This window comes from Spermophilus citellus (genome assembly GCF_964194105.1).
Source record: "Spermophilus citellus genome assembly, chromosome: 1".
Taxonomy (NCBI): domain Eukaryota; kingdom Metazoa; phylum Chordata; class Mammalia; order Rodentia; family Sciuridae; genus Spermophilus; species Spermophilus citellus.
This window is the reverse complement of record NC_138182.1, coordinates 121,870,055-121,889,102: the sequence shown is the minus strand read 5'-3', so window position 1 is coordinate 121,889,102 and position 19,048 is coordinate 121,870,055. Positions and strand designations below refer to the sequence as shown.

Genomic DNA, 19,048 nt, shown 5'->3' with positions numbered 1-19,048 from the left:
AGGTTCCCGGCCACGGGCTCCATGGCTTTGTGACCTTTCTCCTCTGTTCTCTTTGGGGAGTGGGTTGATTTTCTTTTTTTTCTTTTTGGGGAGTGGTAAAAGTGGAACTGCTGATGAAGCAGGAACGCGTGACTACTAGACCAAGGCTTCTTTCTTCTCTTCTCCACCCACAAAAAATAATTCACATAAAACCTGTTTTCTGGCCAAGGCTTGTCCCCTCCTCAGCAGGGGGTTTTCTTTTTTGTTGACTTTAGAACGAATTCGGATTTCTGTCTCCAGATTTTGGGGCGTGCGGCTCCAGCTCCCTTTGGAAACTGCTTAAATGCAAGCACATTTGGAAACCTTCTGCCTCCTCCCTCCCACGGCCTAATAATACCAAGCCATTGGGTTGGACCAATCCTGAGGGCTCTGGGGTGGGGGGAGCTGTATTCTTGAGCTGGCTTGGTCATGTTTGGCGACTTCACACCTGGGAGAGAGATGGCCAGGCGGATGAAGCAGAATTGGCATGGGGGTGGGTGTGTGGGCCACACTGCTTGAGCGTGCCAGCCTTGTGGCCGGTGGCGGGCAGAATAAGATGTCTTCGAACCTCAGTTTCTGTATCTGTAAAATGGGGTTTGGAAATAACATCGTTATTATAGTGCAGGGGGCACTTCCAGAGCCCCAAGAGTCTGCAGCTGTCGGGATGAGAACACCTGTGGTGAAGAGCTCAGGGGACCTGGCTTCTCAGACAGGGCTGGTGACGGGCAAGTCTGATGGAAACAGCTCCTACTGTGTGTTCCCCAAAGCCAGAGGCTCCCCAGATGTTTTCCTCTGTGGGGACTAACCCAAGCAAAGACAAGCCATCGGTGCTCTGTTCTCCTGCTCTCCCTTGTTTTAACCAGAATTTCACTCTCTGCTGGGAGGAAAGGTGAGGGCAGTGATTTTTCTCTCTAAGCTCCTTGGAGGTTGGTGCTATAAACATAATTATTCTTTCCCTAAGCCTCGGGTGAAGTAGGACTGATACTAATAGGCTTAAATTAGAAATAAACTGTGGGTGGAGGCCTGGGGAGGAGGGAAACATGCAGGCTGAGGGGTCACCTCCCAGGTTTGAGTTCATGCTCCCAACTCCTCAGCAAGGCCATACCTGGGTTTTTCACCTGAAAGATGAGGACCACACCTACTATTTGTGGGGCAGAGTCAGGATGAGGTAATGCGTGCCAACTGCCTGCTGTGGTGCCCACTGGGTGTTCCCGTGGTGGCATAGACGCAGAGAACCGGGCTCCAGCTCCATCCTGCAGGGTGGGGAAGGGTCTGCAGGAGGCGGTGAGCTCCCAGAGCGTGCCAGCATCCACCCACTGTGAAGCGCATGGTGCCTGCTGCAGGGTCAGTCTGGAGGAAGGGGCAGCATTCTCCTCTTTGGGTGGCTCGGGCACGGCTTGGTCAGAGCCCCCTGAAGGAGGAGAAGCCAGGGGTTCCTCTTCACCTCCCACAGTTGTCAAGAGCCCACCTGCCCATAGCTGTCCCCCTTTGTACTGGATGTCAGACCCCCCCACCCCTTAGGTCAATGACACTGCTCCAGTGAAAGCCATTTATTTAAAACCTTTATTGATCCTTGAAGGAAAATAATGCAGTGTGACAACGTACAGAACCTGCTGCCTAGACCCTCACAAACAGACCTTCTGACTTAGCCAGCCCACGTGGTGCCACTTCTGAGATCAGTCGGGGCTGCTCTTCCTTAGGAAGTGACTTCGGCAAGCATTGTTTTTCCGTGTTGGGTTGGTGACGCCTTTTACTGGGCTGGAGTTTAAATCTCTGCCTGTGTGTGTGTCAAAGTGTGACTGATGTTGGGCTGATGTTTTCTATTTATTTAGTTTTGGTGTCAGCCTTTCACTCTCCGGGCCCCTCCATTTGGGAATAACAGGGCTATTTATTGATACAGAGGAGAGGTGTTCAGATCATGTTGTTAAGATGCGGAGCTCAAAATAAACACGGCATCTGTATTTGGAGATCCACATCCTTCCTCAAAGGAAGGCTCAAGAGTGAATTTGTACGGAGCACGGATCGAGGGGCGCGGCTGTTTTCAGCGACTGCTCCCCCCCCCCCACTTTAGATGGTGTGGATGTTCCCTGGACGCACACCGCCTATGGACAGCCAGGAGCAGGAGGACTGCAGCTGCCAGTGCTGCTTCATGCTGCCTGTCCCCGGGCGAGTCAGAGGGAATGACAGTCCCCTAACTCTTGAAGGAAAAAAACCAACCAAGCCGTGGCATGAACAACACACCACCGCCACCCGTCAGGGGGTTTGAATGAGCATGGCGAGCCAGGTCAGGCCTTGGGGGGAAGCACAGAGGTAATAAATACAAGTGACAAATATTTACAATAGAAGCAACCAAGGGGACATCAGTAGGCAGACCCAGAGACGTTCGCACACCACCGTGGCAGGGGGTATTTGGTTAGCTCCTGAGTGCTGGAAAGAAATGCCAGCCTGCTGTGGTGGCCGTGGCACACCGTCACCATGGTTTACACCTGTTCTCATGGCAGAGCGACATTCAGTGCCTCCTCCCTCCCTTCGAGGGTTGAGCTGGATTAAATGCACCAACCCTCTGCGCTCTGCACCCCAGGTCTTCTGGGTGCTTCTCCCAGCATGTCACCCCACCCCCACCCCCAAATGATTTCTGTACCACGTGGACCTTGAGAGATTGGGTTTGGGGCCTAGAAAGACCAGCTGTGTTTGGAGCAAAGATATTCCCTAGAATAAATAAATCACTGACATGTAGGTAAATTGAGCTCATCTCTGGCCTCCGATGACTGCGAGGGAGACCGAGCTAGTGGAGAGATCAGGGGAGATGCAGACCCTCTGGGCCACTCCCTAGAACAGAGATCAACAAACTGAGCCAAGTCCAGCTGGGGGCCTGTTCAACAAAACCTTACTGGAACAGGGCCAAGCCCACTGGTCTCTGTCTGGGCTGCTTCCAGCTCTCACCGCAGGGTTGACCAGCTGCAGAGAGACAGCTCGGCCGACAAGCTGAAAAGACTTATTTCCTCTCTGACCCTTTACACAAAAGGTCTGCTGACCCCTGCTTTGGAAAGACCCAGGAAGCCTGGCCAGGCCTTCCAAACTGACTCCTATTTGAGTATGGCTGTGAGAGGGTTGGGCTTTAACTTGACAGCCTGTTGGGGAGAAATGCCTATCAAAGAGATGAGCTGAAAACTGCAAGAAACCCCACCCCCCACATGGACTTCCCTCCTGGCACAATCCTTCCCTTCCCTTCCTCAGTGAGTCCATTTCTCCTCTCTGCTCTCTGTCCGCTTGACTCCCCTCCTCATCGCTCACTTTCCAAATAAGATCTGCCCTGTGGAGGTTTCCAGCCTCACCTCCACTCATGCTGAAGGTTAGCCGCCTTTTTTTTTTTTGGTAGCAGGGATTGAACCCAGAGGCATTTAACCACTGAGCCACATCCCCAGCCCTTTTAATTTTTTATTTTGAGACAGGGTCTTGCTAGGTTGCTCACAGCCTTGCTAAGTTGCTGAGGCTGGCTTCAAACATGTGATCCTCCTGTCTCAGCCTCCTGAGCTGCTGGGATTGTAGGTGGGCGCCATTGGTGGGCCTCTCGATGGGTGGCCTCAGCAATCTCCTTTTCTTCTCCCCTTTTTTTCCCTCCAGCATGGGGAAGCCAGGTTTCCTGCTCGGCCTCGCAGGGTGGCGGGTACAGGGCTTGCTGGGACCTGGCGGTGGGTCAAGGTGAGCTGCCTGATGGTCTCCCTGTGTGCGTTTCCCTCACAGGTACAAGGTCTGTCCCAGGTGAATGTGAGCCCAGGCCAGGCACAGTGCTGTTGGGCTACTGGATTCTTTTAAAAATTGCACTTTAAAAAACTGGGCCCCAAAGGGTGGGCCGGGGCTGTTTTTCCTCCCACTTTGAGCTGGTTTTAATGAACCAGTTGCTTTGTTTGAAAGGCATTTATTTAGACAACAGATATATAGATGTAACTGGATAAATAAAAAAGTGAAATCGAGATTGGAAGCAGTGGTTAAAGTATAAACACACAGGGGTCACTCCCTTGGACTGTGTCCCCCGGGCAGAACAATGGCTCAGAAATCACACATGGAAATGACTCTGCCCTCGCTCCCTCAAGCAGCTCTGAACCAAGAGGCCCCATGCAGGAAACTGAATTCGGGTTCCACAGAGCACTGTGCGGCTCCTGTGCACCAGCCCCTGTGCCTCCGGAGACATCCTCTCTCCCCTCTGGCCCCGCCTTGCCCTCCCACAGTGCCAGAGGCTGCAGGGTCTAGCCCCCGTGCTTGGCCCAGCGCAGGTGGGCATTCACCTCCCCCAGAGCAGGGTACACGGCAGCCCACCACTCACTGGCCCACGATGGGAAGAAGACAGAGATACAAGGAGGTCGCGGGATGCCCTTGAGCACATGCAGGTGCCCAGCTCACCAGGCCCGCTGAGACCCCGCTGCCCCAGGAGCCTCCATCTCACCTGTTCACACACCGTCATGAAGTCCACAATCCCACAAAATCCTGCGTGTGACATCCCCCCTCTTTAATGGCAAATGTTTTGGAATGTCCATAGATAAGAAAATGGACGGCGTGGAGGAAAGATTTCATGGCCGGTCTTTGACTTCACCTCCGGATGTCAGAGTACTCAGACTGTTCGTCCTCCCACTCGCTGCTTCCAGAAGGTCCCTGGGTCCCCTGGCTCCCCGCTCGGCCCCCGGCCTGGGCCTGTGGGTGGCTTCTGCTGCCTCGCTCACCCCTGGGGCCTCTGACAGCCTCCCTGCTGCTGGGCTCTGAGACGTGCAGGCTGGCTTCCCCGCGGTGGATCCTGGAGAGCCTGGCTCTGTCCCCTTGGAGCTGGTGCTCAGGGGATGCCGTGGGGGGCCTCTGGATGGCTGAGGTGCAGAAACTCAGGATGGAGCACAGCCCTCCCAAGTTCTGTTCACACTGGGCCTGAACACTGTGGGTGACAGCCTCCTTCACCTCCTCCCCGCAGGTAAGCAGCAGGTTCACCAGGTCCACGTAGGGTCTGGAGGTGGAGAGCAGAGAGAGACACTGAGGATGGACGGAGTCCCAAAGAGGCCCTGAGAGCTGTGATCAGGTCAGGAAAGGGGAGGGGCCAGTGCTGGAGGCCCTTCCTGGAACCACTTGGAGCCCCTCTATGGAGCACCAGCCTCTGGGTCTTTCCTGGGCAGCCCTGTGGACCAGGCTCCATGCAGGCAAGGACTCTCACCCCTGAGTCGCTGTAGAGAGGGAGCCCAAGCAGAACAAAGGGCAGCGGCAATGGCAGGTGCTTGGGATAAAAGCTGAGGGCCCAGGCACTGGAATAAAGGCAGACTGCAGGAGTGGGGGCTGATGACTGATGCCAGAACCCGGGGTCAGTGCAACAGCCTTGGGCAAGGGGGAGGGCCTCAGTCAGCAGAGGAGGAGCCACGAAGTTCAGGGTTCAGAGAGGGGTTCTGATGGCTTCCAAGAGCCCCAGCATTGTGGTGACAGTGAGGCCAACTGCTTTGTACCAGGGACCTTCCTCTAGGGCCCCCTCCCGAAGGTCCTCCCCACACCTGTCTGCTGCTGGCTTAGGCTCATGAGGAAGGGTGTTCTCAGGGGTTACTGGGTGTACGGCCCTCTGTACCAGGAGGACTGTGGACTGGGTGGTGGGGCTTGGGGAAGACACCTGCCTACAGCATCATTTCCCATGCAGCTGTCCCTCTGGGTCACAGGTGTAGGTGTGTGTGTGTGTGTGTGTGTGTGTGTGTGTGTGTGTACGCGTGTGCGCACATGTATGTGTTCTGACCATCCTCATTCTTTCTGTCTGGGCTTCCCCAGGATTGGGGTGAGGGCCAGTGGTCAGGCCTCCTGGTTTGGAATGAGCCACAGCCTGTTGCTTGGCTCGCTCTGGATGCCCTTCAGGGAGACTGTTCCCCCAGGGCTGGAGGGTGCATGCAGACGGCGGGGCAGGCCTGCCTTGATGTGCATGGGCCCAGCTGCTCAGCCTGTCCTGCTCTCGCTGGCCTCTCAGAACTCCCCAGGTGGGGTGGCTATGGAATGCTTCATCGGGGTGAACCCCTTCCTTCCTTCCTGGTGCTGGGGATTGAACCCAGGGCCTCCTGTATGCCTGGCAAGGGCTCCACCATGAGGTAGGCCCATAGCCCACTGACCAACATTTTTTTTTAATATTTATTTTTTAGTTGTAGTTGAACACAATACCTTTGTTTTATTTATTTACTTTTTATGTGGTGCTAAGGATTGAACCCAGGGCCTTGCCCATGCTAGGAGAGTGCTCTACTGCTGAGCCACAACCCCAGCCCCACTGACCAACATTTTAAAGTAGCCCTTAGCTAGCCAAGGTCCTGGATGCATCTGATCATGAGCATCACAGGCTCTGATGTCTCCTTGAGCAGGGAAGTTACTGGGAACATGGGGTGGTTATAACAAGCCTGGCCTGGAGGGCTGTGGAAGAGCCTGTGATCTTTCTGTGCAACGCACTGTGGCTGTCTTAAGACGTGTGCAGTGTTGACCGCTGCTTGATTAATTAGTCCTCAAGTTGTGATTGGGTAAACTGTCCTCGCTTTGTGGATATCGACTGATAAGAGGGAGAAGGTGGCTAAGAGGGCAGGAAGGCCTGGGGCCGGCTGATAGCAGAGAGGAGTGTTCTGGCTGGTGGAGTTCAAGTTGCCTTCTAAGTCCTCCTGGATGCCGTTGGCATCATCTGTGCCTGGCTGCTGGGCACTTCCAGTGCCAGTGCCAGCAAGACACTGCCTCCTTGGCTACCTCGTGGAAGGCCTGCATGCGGCAACGCAGGGCAGAAAGCGCTCAATGCATGTTTGACTCCTCTGCCTTGAAAAATGGCTCCGGTTCCTCAAGTTCACTAAGTATCTCTGCTAAAGAAGCCACAGGGTCCTAGCACCTGTCACCCTGGGCCCAGGTGTACATGGCAGGGGCTGTGTCTGTCTTTGGGGTTTAGGTGGATTCCCTCCCTCAGGCTTCTTTGCCCCGAGCTGGGGAGGCTGTCTTGGGAATGTGCAGCCTGCCCCGGCCTCCCTCCCTGGTGTGCTCTATCTGCCAGAGACACGCCTGCAGAACCCAGGGGAGGACATGGACCCCAGGAGGCAGGCCTAACCCACGCTCTCCTCAGCCCTTGGCTCTCTCCCGGGAGGCTGTGGCCGCGCGGAGGGGTGTGTGTGCTTAAGTGAGTTCATCTAAGCCTTTGGAGCTGGCACGGTGCCTTCTCAGGCTGCAGGACAAGCCGTGTCTAATGACAAAGCCCAGCTCTCTTGACTGGGTGTCAGCAAGGCTAACAGTCTAAAAAAAATACTTGGAGGGGGATGTGCCGGGAGGCTCTGAACCATCACTGGCCGCCAGCACCCAGTGACAGGCTGTGTGCAGACCAGAGCAGGCTGCCCGCAGCTAGGGGGAGGCAGATGACCACGAGAAAGATGGGCGGGAGGAGGAGGCAGGGAGCAGAGGGCCCCGGGAGTTGGAAATGGCTGCTCTAACTGCAATGTGCTTGTTTTGGGATAAATAGGGCTGGGGCGAGGAGGAGTGCTGTGAATTCTAGGGTGACTGTATGTCCTCTCTAATCAAATACAGTTCTCATTCTCATTTGTGACCAATGCCACACAATTTGTAAGGGCCTTCTTGAATCAGTTAAGATGGCAAAAAAATAAAAAGCTAAAAATCTCAGGCAATTGAGCTTGCTGTGTAGCGAGGCACTGTGCGGCTGGGCTTCATGAGGGCTGCTGATGGGGGCTTTGGGGGAGCTGGTATTTGGAGGGACTCACTGCTCAGAGGGGCTGGCCTAGCCAGAAGCAAGAGGACCTGTGTGTGACCACATAGCCACTCCTGATCAGAGCAGGCCTTCTGCTTTTCTAGAGCGGGCCAAGTGGGCAAAGGCCTGAGGGGCACAACGTGCCAGGTCGCCATGAGGAGACACTAGACAGCCACTGAGCTCCTTCCGTTTCAGGGGGACAGCATGCAAAACCCTCAAAACTTCACTCCCCCAAAGAAGACACTCAACAACACATTGTAGACTTATAAACCTGCACCCCGGGCCCATAGTCAACAAGCTGTCTCATGGGTGACAGTGGGGGATGGGCTGGGGCAAATGGACTTATGGAGTCTCTCAGCCATGGGGCGTGCATCTTTTTCAGGGTACCTGGAAGGAAAGGGGTTTCACAGAGCTCACTGTGTGAGACAGGGGGATCGGTTTGAGAAAAGCAAAGAACTGTACTATATTTGGTGACCATGAGGCCTCTGCAGGTATGGTGAGGAGAGGACAGGCCAGGAACAAGGAGGTTGGGTTCTGACAGCTGGCTAGTTCCTGACAACTGGCTTTAGGTACCTATGCCCTCTGCATCTGTGGACGCAACCAGCCACGAAGCAAAACTATTTGGAAAACAAAATGTATCTGTACTGAACTTGTACGGATTATTTTTTTCCCCTAGACATTATCTCCTAACCAATACAGGGCAACAACAATTTCCGTGGCATTTACGTTACATTCGGTATTATAAGTCCTCTAGAGATGATTTATGCATACAGGTTGGGATTGAAATGAGAAAACTTGCTCTGTGTGTTTACGAATATGTCAAATGAACCCCACTATTACGTGTAACTGTAATGCACTAACACTTTTGAAAATTAAAAACAAACAAATAAATAAATGTGTGCAGGTTATAGGCAAAAGCTATGTCATTTTATATAGGAGTCTTGAGCACCTATGGCTTTGTGTATCTGAGGAGGATGCTCCAGGCCCTCAGGGATGACTGCACACCACCAATCCCCACATTGAAGAGGAGGACTCAAACCCCGGAGTGAGGTTCAGCCTTCACTATCCTCTTCTATAAAACGGGACAGTAATTTCTATCTTGTAGCATGATTGGGAAAGACAGATGTGTTAATTCACACAAAGACCCTGGCCAAAAACCTGGCACATTAGGAAAAAAGGATGGTTATCATTGTTGTTGATGCTGTTATTACTATTGCTTACTATTGCTCTCTTAGACGTATTTGGAAGAATGAAACTGTTGCATGAGGTGTTGGTGTGATTCAAGGAAAAGGCAACGTACTCTCGCTTTTGGCCAGAGCTGCCCGCATCCATGCCCCACACACCTTATGATCCAGAGGCTGTTGCAAGATACCTGCAACCTTATAACCAAGTGGGTAGTGACGGCAGAGGGTTGTTGTCCTCCATGACTGAGGTGATACTGGGGGTGAGGGTGGGGTAGCCTGTTTAGTGACATAGCTGGGAGCAGGTCATGGCATGAACTGAGGAACAAGAGTTCATGTACTGACTTGGCACCATGCCACCCTGTAGGAAGAACATGGGTGCCCTCAAACTGTCAGTGATATGCACTGGACTGTTAGCTGCTCCGAGGAAGGAGCCATTGGCTCGTCCCTCATGTTAGGAACAACTGTGTACCCACTGGCTTTTACGTTTCTGCAAAAATTAGGATCTGAAAGCTGGGACCATTTTTAAAGAATGAGGAGTCCTGGGCTTATCTGTGAATTGCAAGTCTTCCAATAAAGACTGTCACATTTTCCTGGTGTGGCATGCCAATGCTTAGCAGATCAGTTTTTGATGTTTGTTTTGCATTTTCTCTGGTAGGGGCTTTTCAAAGAAAGGAGAGCCTTGGGGTCAGGGGAAGCACTGCTCTCAGTTAAGAGCTGCCTGTTAGGCTCTCAGTTAAGCTGCCTGGTCCCCAGTCCCAGCTTTGCCTTCACCTCAGTTTTCTCATCTGTAAAAAGCCAGTCAAAGCATCCAAGTCTTGGAGCTGCTGCGAGGGTCAGGTGAGAGGTTCAGACACAGCACTCAGCACAGTGCCGGGTCCAACAGATGTCTCTGCACTCAGCTGCCCACAAGGACGACCCTGCAGCTATTTGGGATATTCAGAGACTTCCTTGGCTAGGGGGAAGATGAGAATTTCTGATTTTAAACATTTGAGTAAAAGTAATATTGTTTCTTCGGCCCAGGATTTGGAAAGTGGTGATGAAAAAAAATCTCATTTTTTTTGAAAGCCAGCAGGACAGGGGCTCCCGGGGGACAGCTTTTGGGAATGCAGCTTCGGACATCAGGCCCTCAGGCTGGACGCCATCGCGGCCGCCCTCCGGGGCCCTGCAGGCAGTACTCACTCATGCAGCAGCAGGTCCTTGAAGTGGATCATCTCCACCATCACCCGGATGTTCTCCTGCGCCGCTGCGCACAGCCCATGCCTGAGGTAGCATTCCCGCTGCAGCTGGGACACCATTTCCTTAATGGCCGGGCACTTCCGGCTTATGCAGCCGAACCTGTGCCGCAGAGCGTGGGCCTTGCACTTCAAGGCATCTTTGATGAACGACTTGCCCTGAGAGCAGAGGGGAGGGGAGAGGAGAGGGCGGAAGGCCAGGCGTTAGCGCCTGCACTGATCTTTCTGGGGCTGTCACACAGGACTTTTAGGACAACAAATCCCAGGCCCTGTCCCAGACTCATGTCCTTCCCAGGTGACGGGGCACATCGGAGGTACATCCAGAGTGACAGGACACCTCCGGCACCGCGCCAGAAAGGATGTTAGTGTTGTGCACTAACAAATCTGCCTCCTTCCTCCCCAGCTGCGCCTTTCGTTTCCCTTGAACTGGGGCTTCCGAGGCTGTCAGGGCAGCTCAGGGCTGGCGGCTGGGTGGCAGCTTTTCTGGAACACCCGGGGAACTGGGCCATGACTCCTTTGTGGTTCTCAGCAAGGGTCCTTCCCGAGTGGAAGGTGCCCGTTGGCCGCTGAGCTGCACCTTCTTCCATTCCAGGAGCCTCACCAAGATGGAGGCCGCGGGCCTCCCTTCCTGCCTCAGGGCCTCTGGCTCCACTCGGGCCTCCTCTTATTCTTCAAGCAGGAGCATTCTTTGCCCTTCCAAAAAATGACTCTACTCCTTTAAACTGTTAGGATTTTTGCCACTAAAAGGCTGCCTGGCACCCAGCCTGGCAGCATCTGAGCCGAGTGGCCCTCCCCCACACTCCTGCCTCGGAGAGGCCCGCATACATCTGGCCCGCAGCTCTCCTCCCTGGCAACCCCATTAGGGCTGCGCTTATCCTAGAAAGGAGCCAGCTGTTGGGGTTGTGGAGGGAGCTCGGCCCTGGCTTCCTTATCAGTGTCCTGGGCAGGGGGCACTTGGGTGCCCGCCTAGGATTCCCCGCAGCCTCCTCCCTTACTCTAGAAACAAGCTGTGGTCCTAGAGGCCACCCTGGGTTTTAGACCCGGGAAGCCACTTGAGACACAGTCAATGGTTTAGGTTGGACACGGGAAGCCAGCCAGCACATTTATTTTGGTTCTCTCTTTAGAAGCAACTGAAATGCGCCCAGAGAGCGTCTGAGGGCTGAAAACCCACCCTGTGGCCCCTTCTCCTGCAGCTCTCCAGTAGGAGCCAAACGGGACAGAGGGCTTAACTAGTTCTGTGCCGGGAACTGACTGGTGGGGATGCCTCTAACTCGAGGACACGAGGACATGCTCCTGTTGGTTGAGGAAAAAAGGGAGATTAATTCACTCCAGGGCCAGAGCGACCTGTTCTGGTCTCCTTCCCTGACATCCTGTGGGATTGCTCTTCAGCACACATCTTTCCTCCGGATTTCCTATTACGCTTCCTAATTCCAGTTAATCCAGAAGGGATGCGTTATTAGGGAGCCTCGAGTTCAAAGTTGTGCTCTTTCCTCCCTGGTCTGTTTCCCCTGTTGCCAGCTCACATCCTCTGTGGTTAGACAGCGGGCCTGCTGCCTCCCGGCTGGCTCCCAGGCCCAACCCCTGTCAGGCCCTCCAGGATGTCAGGCTTGCTGACGGCCCATGTGCATGAATCACACCTCCACTGTGGCCTCTTCAGGCGCTGTCACTGTGCCCCAGTGAAATGGGAGATGAAGTTTATGATACACAGTAACACGGTGTCTCAACAGGGCACCTGGGACCAGGGAGAAAATGAAGGGGGCGGGGGCCTAGTGCCTCGTGCATAGGAGCATGCGTTTATTTGGGTTGTAGACATTGGAGTCGTAGGTGCTTGTTAGGTCCTTGCCCTGAGTGGCAACTCAGCTTTAACCTGGGACCCCAGAATATCTCAGTTGGGTCAGATCCTAGCCATATTTATGATATAGAACAAAAGAAAAACACAGCGTTTCATTCATGGCTTTGACTTTTCAGGTTGGGAAAAAAGAGCCTGCTACTTAGAAGGAATAAATATCTGTTCTTTTGGAGGCTTTGAAGAGTCTAGTTTGCCTGCCCCTCCCCCCACCCCACCTATTAGGTAGAAAAAGCTTTTGGAATGTAATACTGGGGGTCTCTGCCCCTGCCCCTTTAGCCTACTGTCCCTCATGCAATGGCTTTGGGGACTGGGTTCTGGGTGAACAGAAACGATGTGTCCTCTCTTCCAAGGTGTCCATCATTTCCTATGATTCTGGTATGCAGGCTCTCTTTGCCTGTGTAGACACAGCTTAAGAGTGTAGAAGGATTCACCTACATAAAGACAGCAGGACATCAGTGCCCTGGGGAGACCCTGGCATCCTGCTCACACCTGGAATGTCTCTTGCAAGCCCTGAAATTAACACCAAGAACAGCTAAGGAAACCTGTTAAGGAGTTAAGGAGTCTGTTAAGGACTTTTTCCAGCAAACATTTCTATCGCACTGTGCTAACCTGAAACATGCTTCACGCTCTGTGTGGTCTTTACCTGGGCATCAAATTTTCCAGCGTTGTGCAGAAAAGTCATGCAAATCCCATGTAAGCCCCGAATCTCACAAGAGTTGTTCTCGAAACATTCAAACACGCCACACCCCACATCGCCAGCGTTGACCAAACAGTGTTGGATCTCCGCTAAAATGAAAATTACAAATATATACACAACTCAGCCATGCTGGGGAACATAGACAGGGCAGCTGAAGGAAAAGTCAGTGAGGACCAGAGGAAAATGTAAGGGGGAAAAAAAGTCAGTGATAACCATATCAGAACTGAAGAGCAGGGAAACCAAATTTCATCACTAATACCACTTACAGAAAATGTGATATTTGTAAATATTTGTAAACATTAGCCAAAAATTATAAAAATCAGAATCAGAAATTAAGTCTGAGTATTCTCCCTGCTCCTTTCCATTTTATTAAAGCATTTATGGGAACGTGTAGTTTGAGAGCAGAAAACATATTAATATCAGCTTTTTAAACTCACAGACAAAAATAAGATTTTAAGATGAAGGTATTTCATCAATGAAATACCCTTCTCTACTCGGATCTGTAGAAGCTGTAGCTATTAAATCAGTCATTTCCTTCCTGACCCCCAAATGAGAGCGTCCCCAAAGCAGTTTCAATTCAGCTTTATGATTCAACACCTAAAAATCAAAACAAAATTCCTATTAAGGCAGCGCCTCCAAACCATCCGCATTAAAAATACCAAGCTAGGGAAGCCGCGGTTTGCTGGCAGGCTCGGGGAATCGAATCCGACCCTGGCTAGCCTGCCAGAAGGCCACCGTCCACCGTCCGCCCTTAGGGGTTCCTCTTAATTAAGGATCCTGTGTGAGGTATCACTTAATCCCCTGGAATTCCCGTGGCCCCAGCGCTTGCTGCCCTCCTTCGCAGAATGTGTTTCTAATTCGACTGCCCGAAAGTACAGACCCTGGGAGTTAACAGGCTGCCGCAGGCGGGAAGCCTCTTCCCTCCCTCCCCCTACCCAATTTTCTGATTTAAACCGACCACAAAATTACATCAGAAAAGTATCTTTTGGAAGAAGGGCGGAGTCAGAGCAGACAATCCGCACTCCGATTCCTCTAGCGAATGAGGGGTGTATCTGTGGAGGGTCACCTAGAATCAGATTCAGTTCCCAGAGAAAGCTCTGGAGAAGGGGAAGGGTTCCGCGAGGGTCCTGGGGTGTGGAGGGCGCCCTCCCTGGCAAGTGAAGGTGAGAGGCTCCTGGAGGACCCCCGGCGCAAACCGGAAACAGGGCGCAGGGCAGCGATTCACTCACTTGGGGCGTCCCCTGTGGGTATTCGTGCATTCCTGCTAGGGCGGTGAGCGCACGCTCGCCGCCTCTGCGGCGCTCGCACAGCCCCCCAGAACACAGCGGGATTGGGTGCAGAGTGAAGGAGCTCTAGGCGATTTTCCTTCTCTCCCCGAAGCTGGGAAAAGAGCCAGCCCGGTGTCCCGCACGCCTGGCTCTGCTCTGCTCGGAGCTCGCCGGTGAGCACAGAGCCGGTCGAGCAGAGGCGGCGCACGGTTCGGTCCTGTCACCATTTCTTCTCATGCTGACCTGCCCAGGAACCGAGGACTGCGGCAGCACCACGGAGGTACGTTTTGCGCGATCCCTATCCCTTTCAAAAGCCATGCCCCCGCGGGGAAGTTCGCGATGCAATTCGTCTAGCCAGCAAAGTTCTGGGATATCGGGCATCTTTTGAGGAAGGAGTGAAGCAGTCCTGCCGCGGCTGGCCAGCTGTAAAAGAGAGGTTCTCCCCGATGCAGGGCTTAGCCCGGCTCGGGGGACCCTCGGAGCCTCCCTCCGGCCAGCCGGAATGGAGAAGTACGCTTTGCACTGGACCCGAGACTCGAAGGCTGCCTCATTTCCCCTCAACCCCGGGGGAGGACAGCAACAAGTCCTGCCCCAGCCATTTCATCACCCTGCTAGCACGTGCAGATTCCGGGCGCTCCGAGCCCGGCGCAGACATAGCTTGGCCTTGCGCTTTCCTTTGCACGTCCCGCGCCACCCCAGGAGTTTGCGCTGCCGGGGGTGGGCGTCCGGTTCTGGGCGAAACGCCCAGGGCGCGCTGCGTGGGTGCACAGGGTTCTCTCCCGCAGCTCGTGGCCGCAAGGGCGCACGCATTTACCTGTGTTCTGCAGAGACAGGCGGCCTTTCTGTTGGGAGCCCCTGTCTTGAGGACCTTCGGGAGGGTAGGTGGCGTCGGTCCCCCGCGCCAGGTCGAAGGTGGCCAACACCAAAGCCAGGGTCACAAACTGACCAAGACGCTCGGCACACATGGTTCTTGGTATAAACCTCCCGCCTGGAGACCTGGGTTCTTTGTGCTCCTCTCCTCCTCCTCTTCCTCCTCCTCCTCCGCAGCTTCCCCTCCTCCTCCCACTCTTCCTCCTCGCTCGCCTTTTCCCTCCTCCTCACGGCCGCGGCTCGGATAGAGGTTACCCAGCGCCCTCCCGTAGCTCTCCGGAGAGCATGTGACCAGGCCGTTAGCAGAGCCGCGAGTGCCCGGCAATGGCAGGGATGGTGCCTCAAATATCCCTGGAAGCTCTGGTGTCACTTGAATGAAGGAGTCGAGCAGGTGTTGTCCCGGCGGTTGGACCAATCCGAGACCCTGGCCCGTTTGACAACACAGCCTGGAGGCGGGGCCTGCGCCCCACTACTACGGGAGGAAGCCGAGCGCCGCTGGGAGCTCCCGACAAAGTTGCCGACCTGGCGGCGGCCAAGCGTTTGCGTGCGTGTGTGCCAGTGTGTGTGTGAGCGCGGCCAGAGATGCGTGCGCGTGTGCGGGTGCTCCGAGGCAATGGCCGAACAGACTTAAAAAAAATCAAAGTGGAGCCCAGCTCCGGTTGCAGTTAGAGGGTGAGAAGGGACGATTCGCGCTGGGACCGAGTTACCCAGGTCCCTGACTCGCGTCACAACCTCATCAGGCTGCGAGTTTCCTCTTTCCAGTTTGGAATTCAGGAAGGTCCGCAGCCCCGAGGTCTTGAGAGGTTGGAACTGAGATACCTGTGCACAGTGGTCCTGCGGGCAAACTGAACGCCCATGGGAATTCTTAGCGTGAGACGCTTTGCGTTAAAACAAAGTAAAACCAAACATGACTGAAGACCGGAACAGAAAGAAGTACTAAAGTTATTTGCCCTGAGCAACCGCCGCCTCCTCCCGCTTTCTTTTTGGTGGGTCGTGCAACACCTGGGATATCCTGTCTCGCTCCTCCCCCAGTCCAGTCTGGGCTGCAGGGATCCAGGTGACAATCCCGACTTGCATCATTTCCAGGCGGGTGGCCCGGGAGGCCCAGGCAGCCTGAGTCAGCCCCCGCGGAGCTTCGCGTGCTGCAGAGGCCCAAGTTTGAAAGACAACTTCAGGCGTCTCCAAACACACACTTCTCTTTCCTAAAGTGCCACTCGCCGCCCCGCTTGGGCTCCCTACTCTCAGTCATCGGATGGAAGTGGTAAAAACAAGCAGAAAAGCAAAATCTGGGGGAAAGTCTCTGCATCTCTTCTTTCCTGTCTGGGCCCCCTCCCTAAGCACGGCGGGAATGAGACTGCCCCCAGCTGCTTCTCCCCGCCTGGAGGAAGCCAGGGGAAAGTTGGGCGCCGCTCGGAGCGCCTCTTGCCCCCGCTGTGTGTGTACGTGTGCACGCTCACGTCTCCCTCGCGCCCGGGCCGGGGACAGGAACTGCTCCTGGCCTCGTCAACCCGACGGCTCAGCTCGGGGGTCTACGGCGATGGGGGAGGGTGGGAAGCGAGTGCGGCCACCTGGAGCCACCCAGCACGCACCGGTGTTGGCACGCCCCCGCCCCTCCCCCTAGTCCCCACCCTCCTCTCGGAGAACAGGTGAGCCGGGTACCCGCTCTCCTCCCCCACCCCGCCCGGCGCCCCGCCCGCGCCCTGTGCAGTAACGCGCAGGGCAGGTTTCATCACCCACTGCCCGCGGCCACCAGCCCCAGGTCTCCGCAGCGGGGCGCACTGCCTGCCTTATTGAGGCTGCCATGTGACACGCCTGGAGAGGGGGTACAGAGACGCTGGGGCAGGTCATCCTTAGGCCGCTGCTAGGTTTCTGAAGCTTCCCTTCCCGGCTCCCAGCTGCCCTTGGGCGTGGGGAAGGCGGAGGCTGGGGGCCAGGGTGAGCACCACTGGCTGCAGCTGTCCCGCGTTGCATCCAGCCGGCCAGAGGGAGGAGAGGAGGTGGTGGGGAAGGGCACCTTTGATGTAGCATTTAAAATGCATCTGGTCACCTGTTTTGGGGGACAACAGAAACAGGAGATGTCTGCCACAGGAGTGAGTCACCTTTGCCAGGTGTAGACTCCTGGGCACCTGGAACACCAGCCAGGCCTCCCCTCTGCCTTTCTTAGGTACCGCTTTTCTTCACCATGAGGCTCCGGTCTGCCCTGGAAGGATCCAACATGATTGCTCCAGATATGCAAAGGGACATCGTGGTCCCCCAACTGTCCTTTAGAACGAGACGAACACAACACAGCAGCTAGAATTTGAGGTGTTGTAAGCACAGATCCTAGTTTATCTCTGGACAATTCCAGGGTCAAATTATCCAGACAAGAGTGTCACCAGGGCTGCATGAATTTTGCAGAATCACTAGGCAGTTTGCTGGGTTACCAGCCTGGGCTGCAGACCAGGGTAGAAGTGGGGCTGAGGGTCACAGACTGTGACTTTGTTGTGACCCCCTCTCTACTGTGGATTCCTTCACCTCCATTTGTCACTCAGGCCTGATTTGGGGGATGGTGGCTGATGAAAATGGTGTGTGTGTGGGGGAGAATAATCCTGGAAGCTAAAATGAATGGAGAACAGGCCTGCACCACATTCCAAGCCCAAGACGTCAGTGTCCCTCCAGACCCCAAGTCCACCTGAAGGGGAGCTGAGACACCTGGGAGGAGTGAGGGCAGATAGCTGGTGCTCCTGCCATTCAGGGGAGTGTGGCTCTCCTGCTCTGTTTAGGGCTACGTGACTGTGGCGAGGCAGATGTGGCCTGCCTCACGACTTCCAGGGGCTTCTGTGGTTGAGCAGGAGACTCCCATTTTCCTGTGTGTCCTCTACACCAGTCACCTTCAGTCAGTCCTAAGAAGGAAGGTTTTGGGGAATGGACAAGTCAAGCCAGGGGACTGAGTGTACATCACAGGTGGGAGGGCCAGTGGAGGATTTGGGTCAGGAATAGGAGTTGCCTAGTGTGTTACTAAGAGGGAGATGGAGCTGGTGAGATGGGCTGGGATGTGTTGTAAGGCTGGGTGGTGACAAATCAGGGGAGCCCATCATGGCTGACTTTGTTCTCTCATCCTCACAGTTATTTGAGGCTAAAACCGTAGGATGTGCTTTGACTTGACTCCTTTTAGGAATCAGGAAAAGTTCAGGGGCCCGGGGCTTCCTCTGTGGGACACAATGAGAGGAACGGAAAGGAATGAGTTGGAATCTTGAAGTGGGTTGAGGTACCCAGTAGGACAGAAGGTGTCGTTTGGTTGTGAGCAGGTGGGGCCTGAAAGGATGGGAGCTGTTCTTGCTGGCAGAGGCAAGGACTTGTAGGTTGACACACGCTGTCCAGTCCAGGCTTTCTGTGACTTCCAGAACCCTTGGAGAACATGGCTTACAGTGGGGAGCTCCGCCCACCGCTCGCCCCACCCCCTTGGGGCAGGCTGTCTGGGCCGATGGCACCACCTTATGGTCAGAGGGGGAACTGCCTGGCCAAACAGTCAACTCCTACAGGCTCTAAGGCCTGGGGCACTGGTGTTGCTCCCCTAAATTCCACCACCTTTTCCCTACCCAGTGGATTCATATCTTTTCACAATGGCATGCTCTAAATCCCCCTTCAAGGAAATAACCCTTTCAAAATTTTTTATTTCCTTCTTCTTTCTCCTTCCTTTGTGGCCTTACAGGATGAGCCCCAAATCTAACCTCAGCTCCAGTGCATGGAACCTGTAGGAAAATGAAAAAAGTTACAGAAGTGAAACTGAACAGTCAAAATTACAAACTTCTGCAGTCCAGCCCCCCAGTACCTCACACGCTGAGTTCCCTCCCTCAAGGTCTCCATCACTTCTCTTCTTTCATTAAAGCCGATTGTTTCACTAAATAGAATGCAGGGTAAAGGAGGGTGTGTCTATTATGTTTGGGTTTGCCTGTTAGGACTCCTGCAAACATGCTTTCTACTAATTTTCCCTGTCAAAACTTAGCACAACAATCCGAGTTAAGAAGCCCATTTGGGGGACTGTCCTGGGACCCATCATTCCTAAGATTGTTTTTAAGCCAGGCATGGTGGCATGCACCTGTTGTCCCAGCTCCTCCCAAGACTGAGGCTGCAGGGTGACTTGAGTACAGGAGTATGAGGCCAGCCTGAGCAACAGAGTGAGATGCAGGCTCAAAACAAAACACAAACCAAAAAATATTTT

General features: G+C 54.3%; 1 protein-coding gene across 1 annotated transcript; it reads right to left on the bottom strand.

The window, feature by feature from the left end:
• Window positions 1–1,603: 1,603 nt before the first annotated feature.
• On the bottom strand, window positions 1,604–15,119 carry STC2 (stanniocalcin 2). Its single transcript, XM_081302262.1, has 4 exons — window positions 14,792–15,119; window positions 12,656–12,798; window positions 10,111–10,322; window positions 1,604–5,008 (listed from the first exon to the last, which is right to left on the bottom strand). The coding sequence occupies exons 1-4, from the start codon at window positions 14,940–14,942 to the stop codon at window positions 4,606–4,608; spliced, it is 909 nt and encodes a 302-aa protein (XP_081158388.1). The 5' UTR covers window positions 14,943–15,119; the 3' UTR covers window positions 1,604–4,605.
• Window positions 15,120–19,048: the final 3,929 nt, after the last annotated feature.

What these genes read in the sequence shown, in the direction of transcription:
- STC2 (XM_081302262.1), bottom strand. Translation starts at nt 14,942, where the DNA reads ATGTGTGCCGAGCGTCTTGGTCAGTTTGTGACCCTGGCTTTGGTGTTG. An exon ending in CCTGTCTCTGCAGAACACAG is followed by an intron (nt 12,799 to 14,791) that starts GTAAATGCGTGC and finishes TTTTCATTTTAG; the next exon opens with CGGAGATCCAACACTGTTTG. An exon ending in CTGGAAAATTTGATGCCCAG is followed by an intron (nt 10,323 to 12,655) that starts GTAAAGACCACA and finishes CTCTGCTCTCAG; the next exon opens with GGCAAGTCGTTCATCAAAGA.